The 12,303-nt window shown below is 38.5% G+C and overlaps 1 protein-coding gene across 1 annotated transcript in view; it reads left to right on the top strand.

Moving 5' to 3' along the window:
• The window catches only part of ABCC4 (ATP binding cassette subfamily C member 4 (PEL blood group)), a 151,630-nt gene extending 140,062 nt beyond the window's left edge, over positions 1–11,568 (top strand). Inside the window, exons 30-31 of the mRNA XM_034072049.1 lie at positions 2,490–2,624; positions 7,413–11,568. Coding sequence (XP_033927940.1) covers positions 2,490–2,624; positions 7,413–7,520 — 243 coding nt within the window. The 3' untranslated portion in view covers positions 7,521–11,568. The remainder of the gene's footprint in view (positions 1–2,489; positions 2,625–7,412) is intronic.
• The last annotated feature ends 735 nt before the right edge of the window (positions 11,569–12,303 follow it).

Below are 12,303 nucleotides of genomic sequence, written 5' to 3'. Positions count from 1 at the left end.
TCAGATTAAATATAATAGGAGTAAGTACACTGAAAAATGAACATGTGTGCAAGTATACCTTTGCAGGTGAAAAACTGCCTCTGTTGTGTATTGTGAGGCACTAGCACAGGCTGCCCAGGAAGCTGTGGCTGCTCTGTCCCTGGCAGTGCTCAATGCCAGGTTGGACAGGGCTTTGAGCAACCTGGTCTAGTGGAAGGTGTCCCTGCCTGTGGCAGAGGGGTTGGAACTAGACGATCTTTAAAGTCCCTTCCAAACCAAACCATTCTATGATTCTGTGATTATATTTTAAAATTTTTCCATGAACATTTTCCTCAGCTATATACCAAACAGCACTGGAAATGGCTTTCAAAGGAAAATCGTAGTATAACTTGGGTGCTCTAAGATACAAGCTTTTGAAAATAGAAAACAACTCCTCGTAGATTTCTGTGCATCCAATTTATAAAATGAGATGTAATTATGCTGCTGTTGTTGGTTGAGTTATTTTCCATTCAAATGAAATGTACTTAAGTGAACCGGAAGAGAAGGAGTGGGTGCCTTTCCCCTAGTGCTGGGTCCCTGGTGTCAAACTTGAGTCAAATGAGATCGTGTGTGTGATTTCACACCAGTGCAGGTGAAGGGATCAGCTCAGATGTCCTGCTTCTCTGCCGGTTTCCTCATTAATGAGGGTCCAGGCCACCTGGAGATCCCCTGGCCATGTGCTTTAAGGACTTAACACAGGCAAAGTGCAAGATCGATACTTTCCTCACAGGGCTTTGAATTTGTCTCCAAGCTTATTGGAGTTTCTTTTTCAAACAGATATTTGCAAACTAGTTTTGTTATTTTGGAAGTTTTCCTTGTAACACCTTTTATTCATTTCTCTCCTGAAATCAACAGCTCCAGATTTTTAGATCCTTTTTTTCCTACAAGTGTGTACACCACTATTATGGCTGGGGTTATGAGTCCTTGAAGTCCCTCTGTTGCGGCAGTATCTTTTTCAATAGCGTGCCATGTGCATTCAGTTTTTCATTTATATAAGAACAAAACTGAGCTACTTTGTTTTCTCACATTGATTCCTTTTTTGTTTTTTTTACTTGACTGCTCCAATGCATGGACTAAAGTACTGAACTTGTAGACTGATACCTAAATCTCTTTCTTGAGTCAATACCATTAATTTATAAGCCAGTTAAGTACCTGAGTGCATTGCATTTGTCAATATTGACTTTTTCCTGCTATAGTGTTTCTTATTCTCTTAGGTTACTTAAATGTATCTGAATCTCCTCTGGTCTAGACTTACCTGCACATTTTTTGTGTCATTTGCTGATTTGTCACTTTTCTGATAACTCCTTTTTCTGATGACTAATGTAGATGTAGCTACCACGTATGCCAGAACAATGTGGTTCCCACCCGTTCCTACCTGTTCAGCTTTCCATGGAGGAAAATGCAGTTTAGTTCTAATTGCTGTTTTCTGTCCAGGTTCTTGAGAAATTTTTATCCCTTGTGGCACAGCCATTAAGTTACACCAGATACCTTTCTGGAAGTGCATATAAACCATTTCTCCTTTAGTTTTCTTCTGGTGCATTAAGAATTGTATCAGATTTGTGAGACACAATTTACTTTTTCTAAAACTGCAGAGAACAAATTCTACCTGTGATCTGTGTGTCTTCTCGTGTTTTAATGACTACTTAAACTGAATTGCTGTCTTATCGCAAAATATATATGCTAGTCTAAGAGTTCCCTAAATGAATCCTGTGAGGCTTTTCAATATCCAAGTGCAGTATTTGTTACCATGCAGTCCTTAAATAGTCGCTAGTATAAGAATATTTTCTTAGCAGTTCAGTCAGCTTATTCTTATTTTTTCTAATATTTTTGACTACATATGTGCCCTGTGCCTTACTGACTTAATGCCTTTTTAATTTCTCTGTTGGTTTTTTCCTTCTCCCTTACTCTCTTTTGGGTATCTATGTCCTTAGTGGCATCTCATCTTTTTTATGTAGAAAGAATAGGTTCAGGGTATCTTCCTAATACGTAGTTGGCAAAAACTTATGCAATAAATTGTTTATCTTTTCAGCAGCACCCTCATTTTCTTTAATTACATCTTCACCTCCTCTAATCCAAAAGACCTATTTATTCGTCCTTAACCGTCTTGGTGGTTATTGCGTGGTTTTTACCCACAGGTGTTTACTTCAGAGCCCATTTTAGGCCTTTGTTTCTTTCTTACACAATGAATCTTATAATCTGCTTTGTTGGCTTCACAAACATTGTATTTCCATATTCTGCATAACTTTGCATTGGATTCCTATAGGTGGAATGGCTGTAGGGCACTCTAAAATCCTACAACAGGTCTATAAACTGAGAAAGTGCTATGCTAGTTTGAAGAGGACATGTTTAATTTTCAGGATGCAAAATTCACCTTAGCACTTAAAGTGCATACATTCCCCCCCTGCTTGTAGTCTCTAACATTTGGTTTTGAATTTCTTATGTTAATACATTGGTTTCTTCTGATTTAACAGGTTTTAGATGCAGGAAGACTGAAAGAATATGGTGAACCTTACATTTTGCTGCAAGAACAAGATGGTTTGTTTTACAAAATGGTGCAACAAGTGGGCAAGACTGAAGCAGCTTCTCTGATTGAAACAGCAAAACGGGTAATTTTAGAAGAAGGGATAATGAAGTTTGTCTCTGCAGATTGTTTATCTGAAGTTAGCATGTTCAGTGCTGTAATAAGCCTTACACCAAGGAATCTGTTGGCATTGATAGCCAAAGCCGTCATTTTCCATGCTTTTTTTAGTGGGATATACACAGACTTCCAAAGGATAAGTGTATTTATCTACCCTGAGTTTACAGTCTGTTTGGATTTCTTGCATCCTTCTGTATGTACACAAAACCATAAGTGTAAATAATGTATGACATACTCACCTGTGCTGGGCATTGATCTTAGAAAAACTTGCCCTAAAAACATGTTAGTGCTGCAGAGTCCAGTATTTATCTGCTATTTCTGTATTATTTAAAAAAAAACATCAAATTTTAGTTCGAGGTTCTGTATGTGCATTATATTATGGCTTCTGGGGGTTGGAACACGTTCTTACTTTTGTGCTTTCTCTTACATCGTTCTTGTACTCTTGCTCTGTTGTGCACACAAGATGGGCAGAGCTCAGTTAAGAAACAGCTGTGAATGTTTTGTTGCCTCCTTGTTCCCTACAAGGATCTGTGCCTGATTTACTGCTTACTATTCAAATCCTACTCTTGAGTACAGAATTATTAATGTAATTGTGAGCATTCCTCTGGCAATCGAAGTGTTTAAGACACATCGATGGATTAACTTTCATAATATGCCTTAGAGGTCTCATATCATCTCTACTTTTCAGATGGAAAGCTGAAGCAGAGATAAGATGATAAAAAAAAAAATGACCTGTGATTGATGACTAGCTGTTGGCTTGATTTCTTTTTTTTCTTGCTAACTTACCACACAGGATGTCTGGAGCAAGGTTTTACTTATCGGTGTCAGAGAAGTTTCAGCATTGCTTTAGTTGAGATTGCCAGTGACTGGCTTCATAGTCATGTAACTTGACTTTCAGCATGCTAGAGAGGCATGAGGCAACTTAAGAGAGCCTTTTCAAGACAAGAGGCACAGATCTTACCTCTAGTCTTTCTGCTTTCCTCAATGTGTGCAGCAGAGCTAGTGGAATACAAACTCAAAACTGAGGAGACCAACAGATGGGAAACAAAACATATAAAGACAGGAAACAAAATATCAGTTGACTGACTATTTCCTAGTAAAAATAGACACATTTCCAGTAAGTTGGAGGAAAGTGAAAAATGGTGCTGTCAGGGAGGCTGTGTGCTTGTGTCTGGATGCTATTCTACTGGACTTTTTGAAGATTAGGGAAGAGATTTCTGTGTCTGTTCATATTCTTAGAGATTTGTTAGAGTTGCTGAAAACTTTTTTTTGGGGGGTAGTTTTTCAAGTGAAGCTTTGTGGCTAAGAGCGTACACTATAAATTAATGTGTGGCACTAATTGCAAAACTGAGGAAACAGCTTTGTGCTTAACTAGACTGTAATGAGTCCTGCTGTCATCTTGCATCGCTGCGATGTAACTTCTTATATTTTATTACTAGAAAAGAGTGGGTTGGTCATGTTTTTTATGGTATGTGTATGGCAATTTGGACCTTATATAAATAATGTTTAAAAGGATAACTTCAAATTCATTGACCAGTGTTTGTGAAGGGCAGCTTCTTAAGGCTTGATCCTTGGACTGGCAAGAGGGGAAGCTGTCCAGCTGTCATCTGTGGAGACTTAGCCATGTCGTGCTGTCTCTTCTTCCTTCCCTGCAGCCCTTCTCAATTGCACAATTGCATTCAAAGATAATTCAAAATATATAAAAATAATTGCCTGATGTTACTTGCCCATATAGTCATCTGCAGTTACCACATCAATGTTATGTGATTTTGTACAGGAAGGGAAGAGATCCAGGAACCAGTCCCTGCTGAAATGTGGTTTGATGAAAAGCTTTGCTAACTCCCAGGCTAGAAGGCAGATACAAGCTTTAGCATCTGCCAAGAATGCAAAGCATGGTTCTTATCCACACTCAGCCCAAAAATACGGGAATCAAGAGACTGTATCTCCAGTCAGCAGCTACCCAGAAGCACAGACAGTTCTTTCTGTTTGAAGGACTTGGATGTTATTTGAGGTTGTTGTTATTGCTGTCCCTTGTGCTTCATACATACTTTCAGAGAAGTTGCTTAGTCAGAAGAGCTAATTCCAATGGCTTTTCTTTTTATGCTAGTAAGTCTGTTACATGTATTGCTTTTGGTCTCATACATTCCTCCTGTGGTTACTAAGAATTGTTTTTATGAAGAACAGCTTTTTTTCTGTTGTTGAAAAACAGCATATTGTACATAAAAAGAAATGGTAATATGACATATATACATATTTTTCAAAAGGCATTACAGTGGTTGCTAAGTATAATGGTTTGGAATATGGCCATGCTTTGGCAATGATTATTTGATTTATTGCAATTTGAGCCTGAATCTTGTGCAGAATGAACTTGTACCAAAAGCTGCTTTCAGTAAGGTGAGACTTTAAATGCATTTTCTGGAACAGTGTGGATTCTGCATTTATCCTTTAAATACAAATGAAGGGGGGCTGCACATCTTAAACTGGAAGACTAAAGTGGACATGTTGGAGGAAACCTAACTTTCACAAAAATCTTGTGGCCATCTTAGCTAAGATTGAAGCTATTGCTGGAACATCAATTTAGGCTTCTGCATTGATCCAACGCTGCTGTTTGTATGTCTGTCTTGGTCACTCGGTATCCCCATTTTTTGTGCAAATGTCAAAGAAAGCAACATAGGCATAGCTCAAATTGGAGACTAACGAGTACATATTAAATAGCCTGTGAGCCTGACTGCAATGGAGTTGTGTTTGACATTGTGAGACCCTGTTTCTATCTTTGCTCAGTTTACAAGAAGCTGCTAACAAAAAATCCCATGGGAAAGTGAGAAACAGTCATCAAACAGTTAAAAAGGAAAAAAAAAAAACCATGCCCAATTATTCAGGTAAACAAAAGTTGGTGTGTTCTCTCTGCTCTTGGCAGCATTGAGAGAGGCTTTTCCACAAGCTTCAGTGGCATCACGATAGGGCTGGTTTTTTGTCAATCAGTTTTTGAGTACTTTGGGGGAAAATTAAGGGAAAAATAAAATAGTAAAAATTATTTTATTTTATTTTAAAGCTATAACAGGTGTGTAAATATTAAAATACTAGGTGTTAGCTCACCTCAGTGATTACTTTTAAAAAGGCTGCAGCTCTGTTGGCAGTGGAAGAGACTTGTATAAAGGCTTGGGCATTTAATATCTTGAGGGATTGGGCTCGGGGGAGGAATTGCAATGAGACAGTTGAAAAGCAGCTGCCGTTTCATTACATCTCTAGTAATGTGCCAAGGTTTTCTATTAACTTTCCATTAAAAAAAATCCCATTCAAAAGCTGCACTAAAAGTATGCCAAAGTTTTATGTTTTAAACCAGGAACAGTATGCGAATACACAACTGAGGCTGCCGTCTCTGCAGTATATGTGCGGGCAGGCGCCTGATTAACTTTCCTCAGTTGCATCCGATCATGGCTGGTTACTGAGGAATGCCTTTTAACAGGACTTCCAGTTCCTTTGTTGATTCAAATCAGACCTTAATATTCTTAGAGAGTTGTAGCAATGCATATATCCTGTGCTAGCACGTGTGCACAGAAGATGACAGTGGTATTTACAAGAATGTGTTTATAGAATGACTTATTTCTGTTTTATCCCACGTGTCTTAGACATGTATTCATACATATGAAAAGGACAGTATTATCAAACTAACTGAATTTTGTTGACAACACTCTCAACTATAAATTGTAGAAATGTTTCATAAGCCATAGTCAAAGCAGTCTGACTGAGAGACCTAACTCGTGACACGTGTCAGCTTCAGAAAGATAGTGTATTTTCTGTTTTTAAAGACTCAAACAAAACTTTTCACATTCCTCTTTGAAAAAATTGCATTTGAAGTCCTTTTTCACCCAAACACATTTTTAGATAAGAGCACAGAAGTCTTGACATTATTTCATTTTGTTATGCGCATCTGTCAAGGAACAGAGATATGATACAGCTACTAAAAACTGATGATTGTGGAACAGTGAAACTTGACAGCATTTCATTTCCTTTATGTTCTGATTATACATTTATCAGGAAACCTGTATCTCTTCTAGTTGAGCTAGAAATTGGTAGAATTCAGGAACTCAAAGGCTTGGCAAAGAACTGTCCTATTATTTGGTATCATCTTACATTTTAGAGAAGTTGCTTGGTTGAGTCATTGTTAAAGCTTTTGCTTCTCCTTTCATTATTGTGGTTCACTATCCAGAGATCACATTTCTATAGGCCCTATAACTGCTCTGCAGCACAAATTAAACGCTGGGATATTTCATACATATACCTTGAAGTTTCAATGGTTGTCAATCATAGTTTGTAAAATATAGGGATTACAACCTGATATTAACATCCAAATCCATTGTGTTCATTTTATGTGTGAAAATGAGAAACCCTTGTGCAGACGCAAGATTTCACAGCTTCTTTGTCATCCTGTTTTTAATTTATCTCCATGTTTTGAGCTAGTAAAATGATTTTACTTATCAGTTTAATGTAAAGTGATAAAACGTATCTATTTATCTGAATTACCAGAATTTGAGCAGATCTACAGGTTGTGTAGGATTTTTCTCACGCTTTGTTATAATGGAAGATCATACCACAATTTTACTAATTCTCCAGTGACGCGGAGTTACTGAATGCCGCCAACCTGAAGTTCCTGATGGGATTCCTTAAGGAAATGCATTTATCTCCAGAAATTTTATTTGAAACTAAAAAGTTGTTTGATGCATAGTTACTTACAGGATCTCATCTTTTTTCCTAGGTTTACTTCAGTAAGAATTACCCTGAAGTTGTTCAGAATGGTCAGCTTGGCACTGACTCCTCCTTGGATCCTTCCTCAGGATTATGCATAACCGAAACTGCACTGTGATTCCCAATATCTGAAACTGTTTTCCATAGAATGTAAACCTGAGACCACCTAAACTCAGTGTCAGTGGGAGAGGAAAAGGAAGGGGGCGATTCTTTGCACTGGACATCCTTCCTATTTAATACTGAGAAGAACATTTTTACTTTCCCTCTTTAATTTCAGTGCAATATGTTTTCCTTTCCAACTAATTCTGTTTGTATTGCAAAGGAAATTAGGCAGACTTGGTTTTTATTTGAAAGTTACGTGGTAGAGATCTCTTTTATTTAAACAGGTGCAGGACACCTGACAGGTCTAGGGTGTGTATTTGGAGCTTATTATAAAATAGGAATGTGTCCTTTTTCTCTTTCAGTAATATTTGGAGAGCAAGCAAAACGCAGTTTTTTTCAGTGTCACTTTAGCATGACAGCTATGTCTAAACAGCAGATTTGGTAGCCTGCAGCTTAGTTGTCTAGTGCAGCTGTCTTTCTACCTGTCATAAGTAGCTATGCAGGTTGGTAGGAAAAAAGGATTGAACAAGCCAAAAATATTTTTCCTTTTGATAGCAAAAATTACTTTATACTTATTTTTTGATAAATGATTCAAATAATGCTGTTCGAGATGAATGTAAATATTAAGTTCTATTTTGCTAAAATCCATATGTTGAAAAATCAAATCCCAATCTTCTGTACTTTAGAAGAAAATCACCACGTTTGCACTGAAACGATATTTAAATAATTTAACATACATTCCTCTTTTTATCCAGGTTATCAAAGAAAAAAAGGTATTAAAATAACTTGAGGAAATGTTTGAATGACATGTCATTATACCTAAATACCGTGTAGTACAAAGTTATCTTCAACACAACACATTGAAATGTATACATTATTTGCATTTATTGTGCCTTAATATTTGTGCCTTCAAGCCAAAGCTGTAACTGCAGGGTACACAACAAATTCATTAACTCTATGGTAAAAATATGTAACCTTAGTATATTTAAAGTTTTGCATCAGGGGTTCTGTTGAACTTGAGCTGTTTGAAGTTGCCATCCTACCAGAAGAGGTAGGAAAGTGCAACCTGTAGTTTTGAATGGCTGTTGCTGATAGCGAGAGGAATGCAGTGGGAGAGGGAGGTTTGGTATTCATAAGTTACATCCTGATTCAGCAAACAAAGGCACTGTTCCCATGTTTAAAGAGAAAAACAGGAACTGCTGTGCTGCTTCAGATTTTTTTCATGTTTAGTGAAATCATAGAATCACAGAATAGGGTTGGGAAGGACCTTAAGATCATCCAGTTCCAACCCCCCTGCCATGGGCAGGGACATCTCACACTAAACCATATCACCTATACTGGAGATGCTTGCTGTTATCTTTGTAAGACAAACATTATTTACTCATTGTTCACCTGGTGGTCTGAAAGTAAGGCAAACACAAATGTTTCTCATTTCAAGCAGTTCTGCTGGCAAATAACTGATTCAAATACAGAATTACTCTCCTTGTTGAGAAGTAAATTGAGGCCAAAGTCGTGTGTGCCTCAATACAAGGGCTCATCTAGAAGAACTTTGTCCTGCTCAGGAATCAGCCCAGTGGCAAAAGGCAGAACCCTCGTTCCCCTGGTGCAGCATCTTCCCTTTGGTGAGACTTGCTGTCCTGCTATGAGAGATGGGAATACCTTACTACCTGCAGTGCTTCCCCTCGTGGGTGGGGGAAACAAACATCAGACATCTGGTTTGGCTGATTACATCCTCTTCTGTTAGCAGGAAGTTATAAAATGAAAGGCTCTTGTCCCTAGTCTTGCAGGTTCTGTGTAGTACCTTATGTTACAGTAAATCACGCCGACATCAGTGGAACTGAACTTCATGCAGAGATGTGCAGCATGAGGCTTGTACTACATGTGGTGCTAATTAGCAGATGGTGAGGGACAGTAACATGTCCCCAGAGCCACATAGCACAGATTGCCTCATGTGAGCAGTGCTTATGGCTGATCCTTCTTGGAACACACCAGCCATATCCACTTTTTCTGTATCACTTGGCCCTTGGTCTTCTCCAGGTTCATGCTGTCCACTTACTGGGCTTATCTAGTTGTGTTTCATTGTGGTTTCTTTTTTGATTCAAATTGTCTGCCATAAGGATAGAGCTATTCTGCAGCTCAATAGAGTGATGTTTGTATTGCAGAGTTATGTGAAGATGTGGACAAGTGTTTCTAGTGCATAGAGTCGCATAGGATAATGCTGGGAGACTGTGTAGCATGAGGAAAGTTTAACCTTGCATGGTCTTGTCTGTAGCTGCCTTTTTGGAAGGATCCATGGAACCATGTCCAAAATCAAGCTTTTCCATGGAGAGACCTGGCTGGAGTGGTCCAAAAGAGAGCTAAGGTGGAGTCTGGTGCTTGAGCTGAATTGTTTACCTTTTTTTATTGAGCACTGTGGACATATCCAGAGTCTAATTACATTTTGCAGTAGTGAATTCTTTTTATTTTAAGTAGTTAGTTCTAACAAGAGAGTATGATGTATAATATGCTGAGACTTCTAAATACTCTGAGAGAACAGTGCATTCTCCTGGCCATATACCTTGATTTTATATTTTTATATCAGAACCAAGGAGATATGCATGCGTAAACCAAGGGTATAATTGCAGTTTTAGTTCATTTCAGCTCTGAAATGAATCTGTGGTAAGTTATATTTCAGAGCAGAGCTCCAAAACGCTGGCTGCTGCAGACTCACTGGTATGAGACCCTGACAGATCTAGCTGTCAGTCTCTAAGCTAGAATTAATTTCATCCTGTAGCTTTTTGAATGTGCACAAAAATGTTAGGTATCTCTGAAAATTCTGATTCTGCTCCTTCACATGTCTTGGCAGGACATTACTAGCTGTAGGTATCAAATATCAGTATGAGAGAAAACAAAATCACACTTGAAACCCATAAATCGCTGGATAGGACAACTGATGGTGAGTCATTTGTGTCTGTCCTTGGCATTATACCACCTTCTTAGTTTAACAAAAATATCTTAATCAGGAAATTGCTTTTTGGGTTCTTTGTTGGGTTTGCTGTTGATAGTTGCTTTGTTTAGGTGGCTGTTGGGTCACCTTTTAGAGAAAAGTTCAAATAGTTCTGAATTTCCACTCTGAAAATTTTCATGTTTCATTTGAAAATGGCAAAGCTGGTTACTATAAACTACATTGCTTCCTGGGAATCTTGGAAAAAGAGCTGTCTTCTGAGTTATTCAAGCCTTTAAAATACTTCTTCACCATGAGGTGCCTTAAAGTATTCCAGAGTCTATTTCTAATAAATATAATTTTATACAGTAATACTGAAAATCATCAGTTTCAGAACTGTTGTTTATTTGGTGTAAAAGACCAGGAACAGCCACTACTTCTGATCTCAAGGATTTTCTTCAGACATTCATTTTGGTGTATCTTTCCTCCACCTGTCCTCAAAAGACCACTGGGAGAGTCAAAACAGTTCTCAAGGATGGGACATCTTGTGTTTTGCATATTTTAAGGGCAGAATCCTCTTTAGTGAACTGAACCAGAGCTCATTTGCCAGAGAGGCTGGTCTTCTGAGATGCTCTTCACACTGCCCTTTGGAAGAGGGAGGACCTTCTTCTGACCATTATCAGTAATGCTGGCTGTTGAAGTGCTGTTGACTGTTTCTTTTAACCTTCCCAATACACATTTAAAATAGGATTGCAGAAACAATCAGAAGAGGGCAAAAGTTCCAAATGTTACAGAAACTCCTGAAAATGCTGCTTTTTGTGTTGTCTGACACTTTGAAATATCTCACTTTAAAGTTTGCCTCTTTGGAGGGGGGAGGGAGACAAAAAGTTGAAAACACTTATCTCCTGTGATGGTGATGAGCATCTGATACTTTAGGAGAAGAATGTGGCTTTTTGTTGTGTATGTTTTACATTGTGTAACAGCACACTGCTTTTTCATCATTTTAACTTGGGTTTCATTTTGGTTTGGTTTTTGCATTTGTGTAATAATTTGATTTTGGTATTGCTATGGAATGATTTCTTTTGTTGATGTCCATGTGACAACTCCTGTCCTACAATAAAAGGCATTTCTCAGAAGTGTGCAGGAGTCTCTCGTCATTGTGAATGTGCATCTGGAGGCAGAAATGCTGGGCTGAGCTCAATCAGATCATGCCAGGAATCTCCAAACACCTCTTGGTGGCATCACTAACTCCAAGAGCTGATAATCCTCCATTTGGAGGTAAAACACAGAGTGACACGTTCCAGCTTGGTTTTACCAGGTATCTGCAATCTTGAGATCTCTTAGATCACAATAGCAGGCTTTTTGCTTCAATGACAAGGGCTAAAAACTAATCCAAATAGAGTTTTAAAAACTGCAGTGGAAGAACCACTACAGTTGAGCAACTGCAGATCAGGTTCAGCCTCTGCCTCAAGCAGCTGGCAGGTGCAATGGACTGGACAGCCAAAAGGTGGAAGGTTAATGGATACAGCAGTGAAGTAGGTTAGCAGCACAACTCCAAAATATGGTGCCATCTCTCAATCCTGTACTACTATGGGATGAGTTTGTTGCTTAATTTAACAAGACACTCTAAAACTGCTCATTCCTGCATGAAGTTTCTTCCTATGTCTACGGACTCTTAGGCTTTTGAATCTACTACTTTGATGCAGGGTTTTAGTACATTTCAACATGAGGAAGTACGGAAGAACTTCTTTACGTGGAGGGTAGCAGAGCACTGGAACCAGGAGGGTTGTGGAGTCTCCCTCTCTGGAGACATTCAGTCCTACCTGGATGTGTTCCTGTGTAACCTTCTCTGAGTGACCCTGCCTTGGCATGGGGG

Source organism: Melopsittacus undulatus, chromosome 2 (genome assembly GCF_012275295.1).
Source record: "Melopsittacus undulatus isolate bMelUnd1 chromosome 2, bMelUnd1.mat.Z, whole genome shotgun sequence".
Classification (NCBI taxonomy): Eukaryota; Metazoa; Chordata; class Aves; order Psittaciformes; family Psittaculidae; genus Melopsittacus; species Melopsittacus undulatus.
The sequence above is the reverse complement of the archived record's forward strand: the minus strand, read 5'-3'. Positions and strand labels throughout refer to the sequence as shown.